The sequence below is a fragment of the Fistularia commersonii genome, chromosome 23, assembly GCF_037954325.1.
Source record: "Fistularia commersonii isolate RoL2024-O1a breed Wild chromosome 23, RoL_Fcom_v1.0, whole genome shotgun sequence".
Taxonomy (NCBI): Eukaryota; Metazoa; Chordata; class Actinopteri; order Syngnathiformes; family Fistulariidae; genus Fistularia; species Fistularia commersonii.
This window is the reverse complement of record NC_141306.1, coordinates 8,367,879-8,382,019: the sequence shown is the minus strand read 5'-3', so window position 1 is coordinate 8,382,019 and position 14,141 is coordinate 8,367,879. Positions and strand designations below refer to the sequence as shown.

The following is a 14,141-nucleotide window of genomic DNA, read 5'->3' as shown; positions in this document are numbered from 1 at the left end:
AATACTGTGGAGTTACATGAATATTAGAGGTGTGCAGTAGATCTACATAAACCTATTTACCATGTTTGGAATCAGGCAGCAGAGGGAAAACACACAGCCTTGAAATCCCACATACCGCCGAATTTGATGTCAAGGTGGCCGGACCTGTAAAATCAGAAGTAACACGTAGTCCAATTTTTTCCTTTGTTTCAGTGTGAAGGAGTAAACGGGTAAATTATAAAAATTCTTTATATGTCATGAACTGCTCCTTTAAAAGATGCATGACGAATTAATATAAAAAAGGAAATATTAAATATTACTGTTAATATTTAAAAAAGTGATGAAAGTACGGCCTAAAAATATTGTTGAGCTAAAAGAGAAAATCTTGTCACTGTGGGAAAATTTGCCGCCTGAATTTATTAGAAATTTGATTGGTAGCATGTATAAGAGGAGGTGTAATGTTTACAAGGCTAATGGTGGCAATTCTGGTTATTAAATCAATCTTTTTAATTTTGCCTGTTTTTTTGTTGGTTTTTTTTGCTATCGTTTTTGTGTTTTTTATAGAAATAAGAAAAGAAAAATCGTTTTAAGTTTTTTCATCAAAAAATCATTTTGTTTTCAAATTTTGAAGCAAAAAATACATTGCAAAGTTACTTTTTCCTTGCAGGTTTTCTTTTTAAACTCAATGTATAAAACCCCCAGATGCATGTGAGAAAAAAGGCCCAGGGCATGAGGTGATTTGAAGCATGAGGTGATTTCCCAATATGCAGCGGAATGGTTAAACATGTCAACATTGGCTGAACTAAGCGGAATTTACCGATAATGCTTATAAAATGTCCCCAAGCTTGTGAAAACTATATCTTGCTGCATATTCTGCGGGCACAGAAATGTGTGTCGGCCAATTTACCACAACATTCTTCGCTGACATCCAGGAGATGAGGCTCCACGTCGCCTCTTAGTGGATGAACCCAAAACCAACAAGAAAATATCTGTCATTTCTCCATTTTTATCAGATTGTTACTGCGCCCATATAGTCAGAAATATGACATTGTTCATTTTTGCCTTTTTTTTCTCCTCCAAATGCTGGAAAAGCAGTGAGACAAAACACCGTCCACTCTGAAGTGTCAGAACTGAAGGTTCTTAAAAAAATAATGAAAACAAGTCAACATTTAGTCGGTGCTTTTGTGAAAATATGGCATCATCTGTAACAGCATTGATCCATTCAGTCTTGAAATACCGTCTTCTCACATTATGCATAAAATAGATTGCCAAATAAATGAAAGTGAATAGATCTATTTCACATTTTTGCACTAAAAAAGAGAGAAAAAAAACTAATTCCAGGTATTTCAAAGCTGGGCAAACAAAAACATCTTCCAGTTCTAGTTTTTTTGGCCGAACTGAACGGTCAGAAAATATCGTGTCTTCTCTAATTATAAAAATGCTGCACTTCATTTATACGAATGGATTGTTTAAATTGATCTCTCCGGTCTTATTTCAGGATTTTTAGAAACTGTCTCAGCAGGCAAGCAAGCCAATGGGTGGATTGAAATAATACGTACTGATCGGTTTATTTGTGTGTGTATTGACATTGGTGGACATCAAACATGGAAGAGTTAACCTTTGTCCCGTCACCAACGCGACCTCATTGCCCAACTGTTCCCATTCCTGATCAATCAAAGTGGTTTTTATCATGTTCAGTCTCTTTTCACAGTCTTTTTAGCCAAAAAAAAAAGCAAGAAGATCTATTTTTACTGAGTTTTATTTTTATTTTTATTCAATACAAAAGCGGGATCCGCTGGGTAGAGGAAAAAAAAAAAAAAAAATCCTGAATTCTCCAAGTTTCCCAAATGGTGCAATTCCTGAACCGACAGTGTGGTTGAGTAATCCCACCTCCAGCCTCCTCCCCCAGACTATATGAGCCTCGCTGCTATGATACCAGATCAGGAGGGTCGGCGCTGAACCGCAGCAGACCATGAAGGTAAATCCCAAAACACACATTTACCTTTTTTTCCCTTGGATGTAGTAACTTAATTACAACAGAAAGGTGTCAGGACGACTCCAATGTCATTCCAGGTTACTCTTAGAAAACAAAAGCTTCCTTTAAAATGTTTTTTTTTCGGGTCAACGACAAAACAGAAATCGGCGCCGTACGGCCTGGATGCTACCAACAACCCAACAGCACCTTATAAGGGTTTTTTAACTATTATTATGATTATTATTATTGTTGATGTTGTTGTACCATCATCATTATTATTGTTGTTGTTGTTCATTTTATTGTTGTTGTTGTTAATTTCATTGTTGTTGTTGTTATGCCATCATCATTTTTATTATTGTTGTTGTTAATTTTATTATTATTGTTGTTGTTAATTGTATTATTATTGTTGTTGTTGTTAATTTTATTGTTGTTGTTGTTACACCATCATCATTTTAATTATTGATGTTGATTTTATTACTATTATTGTTGTTGTTGTACCATCATCATTATCATTGTTGTTGTTGTTATTTTTATTGTTATTATTATTGTTGTTGTTTCTGTTAGTAGTAGCAGTAGTGGTATTTGTAATATTATTAAGTTGTTGTTGTACACAATTAAGCTTGTTTTTTTCATGCCCTGTGTTCCCAGTTTGAATCAGCTGCTTGTTCTTCTTGGCTGTTATTTCTTGTCCTTCTGTGTCCAGTTTGGTAGGATTATGCGCACACACACACACACACACACACACACACACACACACAAACACACATCAAGATCAATTTTGGCATAATAGTACTACAATGCTGTTAAATCATATGGACGATTTCACTGATGTCATATTATTGACTCATGTTTTTATTTCACTTGTTTGGATCATTTTCACACTGATCCGAGGGTTAAAAATAATCCTTTTTTATGATTTCCATTCATCTCAGCTGCTACCAGCGAGTGAACTGCAGATGGGGGGATTACGGAGAGTGGTCCGAGTGCGACGGCTGCTCCAGGACAAGGGTATGTATGTCACAGAACACATCGCCGACATCCCAATTGGGATGCAGAGGAAAGCCCAACTACCGAAATCAGCTTTAAAACCAAAAATATATTCGCATACGATCTGATAACCTACATCCGCCCTCAGGTGCGGGCCCGACCCGTGGCAGTGTACGGCCAGTTTGGGGGCGCGCCCTGTTCGGGGGAGGCCACTCAGACTCAGCCTTGCACCCCGCAGAAGGGATGTCCTCTGGACAATGGCTGCGGAGAGAGGTTCCGATGCACTTCGGGTAGGTCGGTTAGTCTGTTCCTCTCTCTCACACACACACACACACACACACACACGTGACTGGAGATCCCCGCATACATTTCCGTATGATTATATATGGTTATTATCCTTATGATTAATAATGCAGGTCAGTGCATCAGCCAGTCTCTGGTGTGTAACGGAGATCAAGACTGCGAGGACGGTCTGGATGAGAGAGGCTGTGACCCGGACGCGAGCCACTTCTCCTGCGAGCTGGACAAAACGCCGCCCAACTCTGAGCTGACGGGAAAAGGGCGAGTCGACCCGCCTTCGACCCGATACTTTCAAGTTTGTGAGGTACGTCATACCACATTGGCTTAGCATCTTATCGTTGTTGTTATTGGTTTACAGGTATGACGTGCTGACGGGGCAGCTGAGGGCGGGTGTCATCAACACCCTGAGCTTCGGGGGTCAGTGCAGGAAGGTGTTCAGCGGCGACCATATGGTGATGTACAGGCTCCCACAGAGCGTCCTCAGGTACAACTTTGAGGTGAGTCGACAAAAATGAACTGCATTATATTGGTATGAAATAACCTCCGAGTGACGAGCAGAGGTCCAGACATCCACACTGAGTAATAACTGCATTATCAGCGCTCGATTTCTAGCTCATTTCATATGTGGTTGCTTGCGACACCTCACAGTAAAGACAGGAGATGAGATTCCGGTCCGGTCAAGGGCGATTCCTGCGTCAGGATAAGCGGTAAAAACCGTGGAAAGATGGATGGAAACTTATGGGTTATCGTCAATTCTTACGCCCCTGGTACTTCCACACATTGGAACCCCGTTGAAGTCAGAAAGGGCCTTTGGATTTGGAAGAGTGACAGAGGATGGCTGCGGGCTGAAATGATGAATGAAGTATTTTTAAATGTAATAGCTTCTGTGTTTCGTTTTGTGCCGCAGGTGACTGTTGACAACGAGGAGAGCGATGAAATGTACGAAAGCAGCTGGGATTACGCGCAGCACATCCAGTCCAAGCAGTTGATGGGTAGCGAACGTCGCTCGTTTCGCAAGACCATCTCAAACAAGAAGGTGAGGATGCGGGTAAGAGGCGTCCGGATCACCGTGACCGTTTCTGGAAATCACATTCAGCTCCGTTCACGTTTCAGAATCACAGGATTTTAATCCTGAAGAACAAGGTGGAGTTGGCCCAGTTTCAGAACTCTGCCCCCCAGTATCTGACCCTGGCTGAGGGATTCTGGAAGGCTCTGTCCTCCCTGCCGCTCAGCTACGACCAGGCCGCCTACCGCCGGCTCCTGCAGAAGTACGGCACGCACTACTTCTCCGAGGGCTCACTTGGAGGCGAATACCAAGCCCTGCTGGAGTTTACCCAAGAGTCTTTGGCCTCCTCGAGTAAGCCGTGACCACGCTCACCGTCGGTATCTTTTCCAAACCGGATAGATGAACTGTCATTTGTCAAGTTTGCCTATAAGTCAGTTCAAGGCGGTTACTGCGTGCACGACTGTAACCCCTTGTTCGTTAATCCGTTAATCCGGGATTTTATGTTTGCCTTGGTTTTGGGGAATGGGAATTTGAAGAAAAAGAAAAAAAAAAAATCTAGCAAAAGCTCATTTCCTTCATAACGGCCCGGCTGTGTTACCCAGCTTGTTTCCAAGGTGACGCAACCTGCTGGCTCTTGTGTTAAACAAGTTATTTATTAAACAAGAAAGAGAATTGGAAAATCAAATGAACGGATAGGGAAAAGTTTTTGAATCATTAAATGCAAAATGAAAAAATGAAAATCAAATGGCCTCCATTCAAGAGGGCGGGAATAACCGGAAATTTGATTTGATTTGATTTGATTTAAACTCATTTTGTTATATTTTATCCCCACTTTTGAATTGCACACTTGCATTTTAACTGGAAGCTGTCTCTTCTATCTGTCCCCCATGAAGGCGTGACGAACATCGAGTTCGAGAGATGCTGGAGGAAGGTGAAACGTCGTTTTTTTCGGAGAAAAATCAAGTACGTCTGTGAAAAAATGACAAGGGCTTTCACAGAAAGCAGCGGTGGGTTTCCTGTCCCGTCCATCCACAGCTCAGTGGTGGATTATTCAGAAATATATGATATGATATGATATGATATGATATGATATGATATGATATGATATGATATGATATGATATGATATGATATGATATGATATGATATGATATGATATGATATTTTAGAAATGGGCTAGAGGGTAAAGGTCGGCTGAACGTTACCGGTTGGGTGTCAATTTGTTGTCTTTTCATTTGCAGGAGGAAACAGCAAGAGTGCTCCCCTGAAGGTAAACACGGTGGGAGGAGATCCGTCCTTTGCAGACAGTCTGAGAGCCATTGACCTGGAGAACCCGGAGAAGAACGGCGAGGCCTACGACAACTGGGCCTCCTCCGTCAAAGACTTTCCCGATGTGGTCGAGCAGAAGGTGCATTGCAGCAGAATGAAAGCAACTCCCTTCTGGATGTGAATGTTCATGCAGTTTTAATTTGTTGTATGTCAGCTGCGGCCCCTGTATGAGCTGGTGAAGGAGGTGCAATGCGCCGGACTGAAGAAGCTCCACCTGAAAAGAGCCATAGATGAGTACCAGGCCGAGGCACACCCGTGTCACTGCGCCCCGTGCCAGAACAACGGCCAGCCGCTGCTCACGGGCACCGAGTGCCGCTGCATCTGCCGACATGGAACCAGCGGGCCGGCCTGCGAGGAAGGGGCGGCGGTCGGAGAGCAGCCAGGTGATGGTCGACCTGTAGAAAAAGTCATTATTTGGTCAAAATAGATCCGACAAAAATGATTTGTGCGCAAACCGTGTTCACTTTTCTTGACCTGCACCCTACAGCCGATCACCTTCCTCCATCTAACCCTCTCCTGTGCGTCCTCCTTTCTCACACCAAACAAACTTCATGTCTCCTCCCTCCATCTATAAATCTCCTCTGTGCTCCAACTTCAGCATCCTTACACCCAGATCTCCACTCTTCCTGCTCTGTGCACGTCCAAAACACCTCAGTCTGACTTTATCTCCAGAAGAACGTCGAACATGAACCTCCGTGTCCTTCCTGGCTGGCCTCGCTGGTCTTCTACACCTTTCCGATACTCTTCAGCACCCCTGACACTTTGCTCGACTTTTCCCCCCCAGGGGTGATCCACGGCAGCTGGACCTGCTGGTCCTCCTGGGGCTCCTGTTTTGGAGGTCAAAGGGCGAGGTATCGCACGTGTAACAACCCGGTTCCCCAAAGAGGTGGTCAGTATTGTGTTGGACTGCCCGTGGAGCACAAATCTTGCGAGGAGCCGGATATACAACATTTACAGTACGGACCCAATCTGAATTATCAGTAATGGGTGGTATCACTATACTCAATGTTGTGTGTGTGTGTGTGCACAGGATGATGGAGCCGCAGTGCTTCGGTCTGCCAGTGACTCCGCTAAAGACATGCAGGCCGCCTCCCAACCCGAGGAACGGCTTCGTCGAGGTGAGCTCCAGTCGCCGGCGTCTCCGTCTGCCCCTGACGTGAGCGCGTTTTTGAAAAGTCACCGTTGTCGCGTTTGTGTTTTCAAGAACCCGCAGGATTTCTACCTGGTCGGGAGCACCGTGTCCTACTCCTGCGTCAGCGGCTTTCACCTGACCGGAAGCTCAGAGGCTCGATGCACGGACAGTCAGACGTGGACGCCAGAAGGGGTGGTGTGTAAACGTGGGTGTTTTATTCCATTAACTCTTTCAGGCTACTTCTTGTCATGTTTGTTAGTCCATTTGTAGTCGTACTTAGTCAAAATTTGGGTTACTTGTCAGACATTATGATCATTATGACAAATGCACAGCAGTCTTATTCTATTCAAATCCATTATTAAATAAAATTTCAAGATTCTTGCAAATTCACTTCATATGTAAGTTGGTTAATGCACTGAGGAAATAAAGTCTTTATGACAGGAAATACAAACAGAAAATACTAGCGTATTTGCTGATGCCCCCCTTCTGACCATCATGCTGAAGCCTATCCCGATTGTGATTGGGCGGGAGACGGGGTTCACCCAGTCGCCAGCCAATCACAGAGCTCCATATAGAGCCATGCAATCACTCGCCCTCCCATTCACACATCATATAGAGACAAACAAACATTCACTCACTCTCTCTTTGACGCAATTTATAGAGACAAACATAATCATTTTGACAAGTTAAGATCCAAGGATAAAATTCACCTCACCTGGATGTTGCAAGTGGAAGTTTTCTCTGTCTTTGTATTGTTGTTTATTAAATCCCATCAACATCGTCTTTTCTTTTTTAGCCTCTGCATGTGGCGTTCTTCCGCTCAACAGGGAAGTCAAAGCTACGCCCATCAAATCAACTTATGCTATTGGAGAAAGTGTGTCCCTGTCCTGTCCTGTGGGGTCGGTGATGGAGGGCGAGGCTTCGGAGATCATGTGCAGCCCCAGCCTGCAGTGGTCCCCCTCCCCGACTGGAATTCACTGTAAAAGAGGTACAAATTGCCATTTTGAATTGCTTTTTTTTTTTTTTTGCTCTAATTTCTCATAGTGTAAACATGTCATTAATCCAGAGGTGCAGCGTTTGACTCCTATAAGACAGTTTGCTGGTTTGACACAAAAACGTCAGACAAGCGTTAAAAGCAGTTAAGTAATGAGTGGAAATTGAATTGATAATCATAAAGTAGCCTGTGATCGCCATAAGTGTACACAGGCAGTCTGCTGGGTTTACTAAGACCCTTCAAATAATACAAAAAAAAACCTTACGAGTGTGTAAACTTTATGAGAAACATCAATGTCGATTGACAAGGTATAAATATAATGACAATTACAAATAACAGGTATCAGCATTGAGTTCACGGCCTGATGTTGTACAAAATGTGGGTAAGTATGACATCTTGTGGCCAGAAAGATTTTTTTTTTCTTTTTGCTCACAACGGGACCCATCGTGCTCAAGACAAATATAACACAATACAATACAATACAATACAATACAACCCAACGCAATACAACACGATACAATACAACACGGTGCAACACAATGCAATGCAATACAATACAATACAATACAATACAGCACAACACAATACAATACAATACAATACGATGCAGTAATTTGACTCTGTCTTCAAGCAATCTGAAACACATAGAACAAAGATTGTTTCCTAACTGTTTATTGAATTGTTGAAATCTTCTTGTCTTGGCAACTGGAGTTGAATTTCTTCACTTGTAGATGTTTCACCTCTCATCCGAGAAGCTTCTTCAATTTTGTCTTTTAAATCCATTTGCCACGACAAGAATTCACCTTGAACCTCGACAGACAGCTTTATAAAATTGTTTATTAAAACCCTCCTTTGGTGGCTATATGACTCTTAACCCTTGTGTTGTCTTGCGGGTCAAAAGTGACCCACTACCATGTTTAAACCTTAACCTATTTTTTTCCAACTTGAAATTTTATGACTTTTCCCAAAGAGACCCCATAATTAGAAAAATTGATACTTCTTTTTTGTTTATGTTTCCATGTGGGCTGTACACCACTAGGGTACAAAGATTGTCTTATGGGTCATTTTTGACCTGTAGGACAAGGGGAGTAAACACAATGTTAAGATCGCACGAGGGTTAATAAAAAAAAAAGTGAGAATTAACATTGTCAGTGTCAGATCATTTGAGATGTTAGTCAAAGTGTCCAAAGATGTGACCTGCAGGCCTTCCTCGTCTCCTCAGCCCTCCCCACTCCTCTCCCTCCCACCGGCCTGCAGTGTAAACAATGGGAGAGCGTCGGTAAAAGCGGGTGTGTGTGCAAGATGCCATTCGAGTGCAAGTAAGTGCAACCGCCCCGACGATCCCGCCCAAGTTGCGGAATTCAAAATAAAAAAATCCCCACCCCCACCCCTGCAGGTCGCCTCCCGGGGCCCCTCTGGAGCTGTGCGCGGCCCTGGGCTCCGCGGGCCCCCGGCTCCTGAGCGCCTGCCAGCTGGGCGCGCTGCGCTGCGCCGGCCGGAGCTTCACGCTCGCCAATGACAGTGAATGCGAGTGGCCGCAGGAAGCGGAAGATTCCTGCGGTTCCTGCAGCCCGGGGACGGTGTGTCACGGTGAGGGTCCGAGTATTTTGGATAACTATGCCATTGGAATTTCACGGTTTGGGGAATTAGTCAGGGGAACACCCGGGTGACGGTGAAATGTCTGTTTAATGAGCAATAGATGTATATAATATATAACTAACTGTTCCTGCTCAATTCCAGCTAAAAAATAAAATAAAATAAAATAAAACGAGTCATTGCATCCCAAAACCACACCCACACTATTCTCAGCAACCCCAAAATGACGCATCAACATTCATAATTCGCTGCATTATATATTCTAACATATTTGACTATTTTACTCTTATTTCCCTTTCACCTTCTCCCTTCAGAGACAACCTCCTTTATCTAAATATTCTCTGTATTCTCTTCTCTCTCACAAGCTAACTTCACATCCTCTTTAACTACATCCATAAATCTTCTGGACTTCCTCCAGTCCTGCCTTGCAGGTCAACCTCATTGTCCTTCTAACACGTTCACTTTCCCTCCTCTGTACATGAACAAACCTTCCTGTGACCTTTCCAAGGTGTGCTCTCCCTCTGATGATACTCTCCATCTTCTGCATTCCACAAGAATTCTCAAAATCTTCATCCCTGCTGCCACCAGCTCTGCTTCTTGACTCATCCGGATTACCAGTCTCTAAACCACACAAGTATCACTGGTCTCACCACTATTATGTGCACTTTTTTTGGCTGATACTCCATTCGTCTAAATCGAAATCACTTCAGTATTGATCAGAAAAATGATAGCTGGCATTAGAGATTGAACCACCCTCATGAGTGATTAAATCAAAAACTCGAAACATGCAACACCTCAATCTCTGTATTTAAATATGACTAAGAATCTTCCTCATTTTCAATCCAGGAGGAACATGCGAGTGCCAGAATCCATCAGAATGCCCCAAAGACTCCAATCCGCTGTGCGTCAATTTTGGCAGCGTTGCCGTGACAATGACTGAATGTCAGGTGGGGGCCAAGAGGTGTGTGGGGGAGCCAGTCACTGTGATAGACATCGACGCTTGTCCAGCGTGAAGAGATGTGTTTTCCCTGCAACGAGACGTGTAAATAGAAAGAACCATCCAGCTTTTCAGCTGTTCTTTGCCAAGGGGACAGATGCAAGGACATTTTCATTGCATTCACACTTCAAGGAATGACAATCATGTATTAAAAAAAATGTGTATTTTGACATTTGGGGAAGCTTTCTGGATTCTGTCAGAGAAGAATCATCTGTGAAAAGATCAATAAACAGGAAAGATTCTAGATTTTCTCCCCATTAAGTAAACCTGTTAATAGAATTCTGGTAACTAAAAGACTAACATTTAAGTACCAAAATTTGAAAAGCATCAGGACAGGAGAATTTTAACTATCGACAAGAACAGGGATCAAATTCAGGTCAGCCAACAGTACATCTTGGGCAGAACTAGCTGAGATGAGGTATACATAGGGCAAAGCAAAACTCAAAGATCTATAGTGGGTAATTAATCAGAAATTCATTTTACCCTTTAAACCTCCTATTCCTGCAATAAGACCAGACAGTCAGACACCTGCGCAACAGCCACCGCATGCACCAAACAAGAGTCCTACTGTCAAATGGGATACAATAGTTCGGAAACTGAAGACACGTGAACTGTTCAAAACGATTAACAGTTTATTGAAAACAAGCAGTGTTGGGTCCAGCTCAGGCTATGCTGCCAGCATTGGAGGCAATCCTGGGCCACAGGTCGGCACATTCTTTAGCCACTGGGCCTGTGATTGCTGAACCTGCAGACAGAAGAGATGTGCTTGTGGTCAGATTACATTTGACATGAGGGACTTGAGTTCATGGCTAGTTTGTGAAAAAGGTAGAGGGCCTTTCTTAAGACTATCAATCTTAACAGATAATGGCTTTGTCGCATAACTGATTGAGATTACTCATCCATAGAGAGGAACTGGCATCTCACCCACAGTGATGCGCTCAATATTCCCTTCTACGACAACTCACCGAGCCACTGATCAGACAAAGCAAGTGCTTTTGGAAGGGGAATTTGTACTTTGGCGCGAGTTCTAATTTTCAGGGCAACTGTGGCAGAAAACGTTCTAGTAGTAATCAGAGGCAACCAACTTTTCCATGTCATTACTCGAGCTTCCAGTCCAACTTTGATTCTTGGCACAATTTCTAAAAACTGCCAATTACGAAGGAGTCACAAGTCAAAATAATTTAAACAGACAAGGCTGAGACTACATTCAAACCCACCTTTCATTTCTCCTTTGTTGTTTACTATTACACCTGCATTGTCTTCAAAGTAGAGAAACACGCCATCTTTTCGCCGGTACGACTTCCGCTGCCGTATCACCACAGCAGGATGCACTGTGGACAGAGGAGTGTCTGTTTCACTGACGCACAAAACACAGCCCATACTTTAATGAATCTAGGAGATTAAGACCATTTCTAGACATCACTCTTTAAATAAAAGCAATATAACTGACTGAACACCTTCCTTCCTTGTATATTTAAAACTGCCTTTGAAACATTGTTTATGCAGAATCATGTGTCAGTGGCTCAGCATCCGCTGGATACTTAACAGGGAAAAACCCACATTCCCACATGCACAAATGAGATGAGCATAATAAGAGATAACTTGTCAGTTGCCAGTTTGTGGCCATACAAAATTGTCAACTGGCATATTCAAACTCACCCTTCTTCCTTAACTCTGGCTTGCCTTTCTTGACTGTGGCCATCACCATGTCACCCACGCCTGCTGAGGGCAGACGGTTCAGACGCCCCTTGATGCCCTTGACAGAGATAATGTACAGATTCTTGGCACCTGAACAGAAATTGCAGGTGTCAGCCAGCATAGAACACTATTACTTTATACACGACCTGTCACAAGCCTTGCTGGGATTTCCTTCAAGTGTATGGGGGGTTCAGTGAATAATTTGACTTAAGCTTACAGTGCAAGATTTGTGAAATTGCATCTTTTAGTGGCTTTACAGGGATTTACAAATGTGATGTTTTCTGGACCTATGAGAATAAGATCAACTTTGCTTGTCCCCAAGGTTAATTGGGGGCAACAGGGTAGCGGCATCCAAATTGTGAACATCGAGAATATCATAAGACCTATGTCTATTTTCTAGGGGTTAAGATTACCCAGACCATTTGTGGCAGTGGTTATAGCAGTTGTGCTGACTGCTCGAGAGAAAATGGAACACTGGCATTTAAAAACCTTAAGACACTTAGGGCGCCCCGGCCCTGAAGTGGTTTTCACCACAAGCCTGGGGAAAGTGATTTCTTTCAAATGTGTGACTAGAATTTTAATTCCTGTTTGAGTCAAACTAACTATTTCAAATTTGTCTATCAGCTGTAGCTGGAGTTTTTTTTTGAATACTAACCTGAAACAACCTACTAATTCAAAGTGAAACACTACACTTTAACATGAAGGTCACTTACTATTATAACTAGATGTTACAAGGCTGAAATATCATAACATAACACTAAATTCATTCATACCGGTGTTGTCCGCACAGTTGATGACTGCTCCCACTGGCAAACCCAGTGAGATGCGGAACTTAGCTCCAGAGGAGCCACCACGTCCTGTGAAAACAAACATATTCGGAATTAGGTGAGAATTTCACAACATTTCAGAGATGTGAGTGTAACCACAGACTAAGAATCAGATGGCGTTAATGCCTTGTCAGGCCTTCCAATCACTATAACTGCACCATGTTCATATAATTGATCGAGCTATTGATTTCAATTAGGTTAAATATACGTAGTTTTTGAAAAAGTTGTATAGTACCTCAGACAGGTCAATTAACACTCTTACGCTACATTGAGGTAGTCTGCAGGACTACAACAACCCCCATGGTATGAACATTTTACTCAACCTTTCCGCGAACATTGAATCCAATCGCGATTTTGAGCTTTGACTAGCTAGACCATGCTACTAGTACTGGATGCTAACCATTGAGTCAGCGGAGACTCGAACCGTCGACTGGGCAGCATTCAACTCGGATAAGAAAAGCTGCATTGACAAAAGCCAAAGCACTTGTTTCAGGACATTTTAAGTCGAAAAGGTACGTCAGTCAGGAGAATCACTGGAAAAAAAAGACGGTGAGATATTAGCTAGGTGATACGGAGAGCAACCAAAAACTTTCGAATAGCTACCTTGGGTGGCACGTTCATAACTTAAAATCCACGATTCCGTTTGGTGTGTTTTAGAATTAGTTTGATGTTACGATACAGAGGAAGAAGTCCTCCGATAAAGGCGCATAGAGTAAAATTCACAAAATAAGTCGAAATCATTACGCGCCTGCTACCCAGCTAGCACGGGGCTCGTGCTAACGATGCATCATGGAGTCCAACGACTAGCTTCCCAACACTCATCAAAAAATGGGTAATCATCGTCGAAAAAGAGGACTAATGCGTTTAAGAGTATGGTTTCCCACTGCCGAACACGACAGAGCAGCCGGTGAGATCAACACGTCGCAGAGAGCAGAGGATTGCAGTGGATGGACGTTTGGATGTCGGCTTTTACCCACCTCTCTTAGACATCGCTGCAGCGGGGAAAGAGGAAGGCGGAAGGAGGAACTATGTGATATAAAGGTGAAGAAATTACTTCCGGGTCAGGGGGTGGAGGGACACGTCCTGCGCTCAGGTCTACCAGATTCAATTTGCGCTCAATAGCCGTTGATACTGACTTATTTTATATAGTTTTACGAACATTAATAATAATTTTAGAATTCTTTAAGAACCCGACCTTTATTTATATGGAGCCGATGTAGCCCAGGAGAATGCTTTATAGCGGGATGATTAGACAAATTTAAAAAAAAATCTGAGTGTTGTAATGATAATTGTTAAGTCTTGTTAAAGTTATTCGCCTTAAA

The 14,141-nt window shown here is 42.9% G+C and overlaps 2 protein-coding genes across 2 annotated transcripts; one reads left to right on the top strand and one right to left on the bottom strand.

Annotated features, from left to right (window-relative positions):
• Positions 1-1,891: 1,891 nt before the first annotated feature.
• Positions 1,892-10,538, top strand: LOC147220940 (complement component C7-like). Its single transcript, XM_086171116.1, has 18 exons — positions 1,892-1,957; positions 2,603-2,661; positions 2,887-2,962; positions 3,090-3,231; positions 3,358-3,502; positions 3,600-3,738; positions 4,149-4,277; positions 4,355-4,598; positions 5,141-5,254; positions 5,488-5,654; positions 5,730-5,958; positions 6,360-6,531; positions 6,606-6,693; positions 6,780-6,912; positions 7,504-7,695; positions 8,924-9,020; positions 9,098-9,291; positions 10,144-10,538. Exons 1-18 carry the CDS (start codon positions 1,952-1,954, stop codon positions 10,308-10,310), a joined length of 2,493 nt encoding a protein of 830 aa, XP_086027242.1. The 5' UTR covers positions 1,892-1,951; the 3' UTR covers positions 10,311-10,538.
• A 375-nt stretch (positions 10,539-10,913) lies between these two features.
• On the bottom strand, positions 10,914-13,840 carry rpl23 (ribosomal protein L23). Its single transcript, XM_086171117.1, has 5 exons — positions 13,797-13,840; positions 12,766-12,849; positions 11,954-12,082; positions 11,512-11,625; positions 10,914-11,039 (listed from the first exon to the last, which is right to left on the bottom strand). The coding sequence occupies exons 1-5, from the start codon at positions 13,807-13,809 to the stop codon at positions 10,957-10,959; spliced, it is 423 nt and encodes a 140-aa protein (XP_086027243.1). The 5' UTR covers positions 13,810-13,840; the 3' UTR covers positions 10,914-10,956.
• Positions 13,841-14,141: the final 301 nt, after the last annotated feature.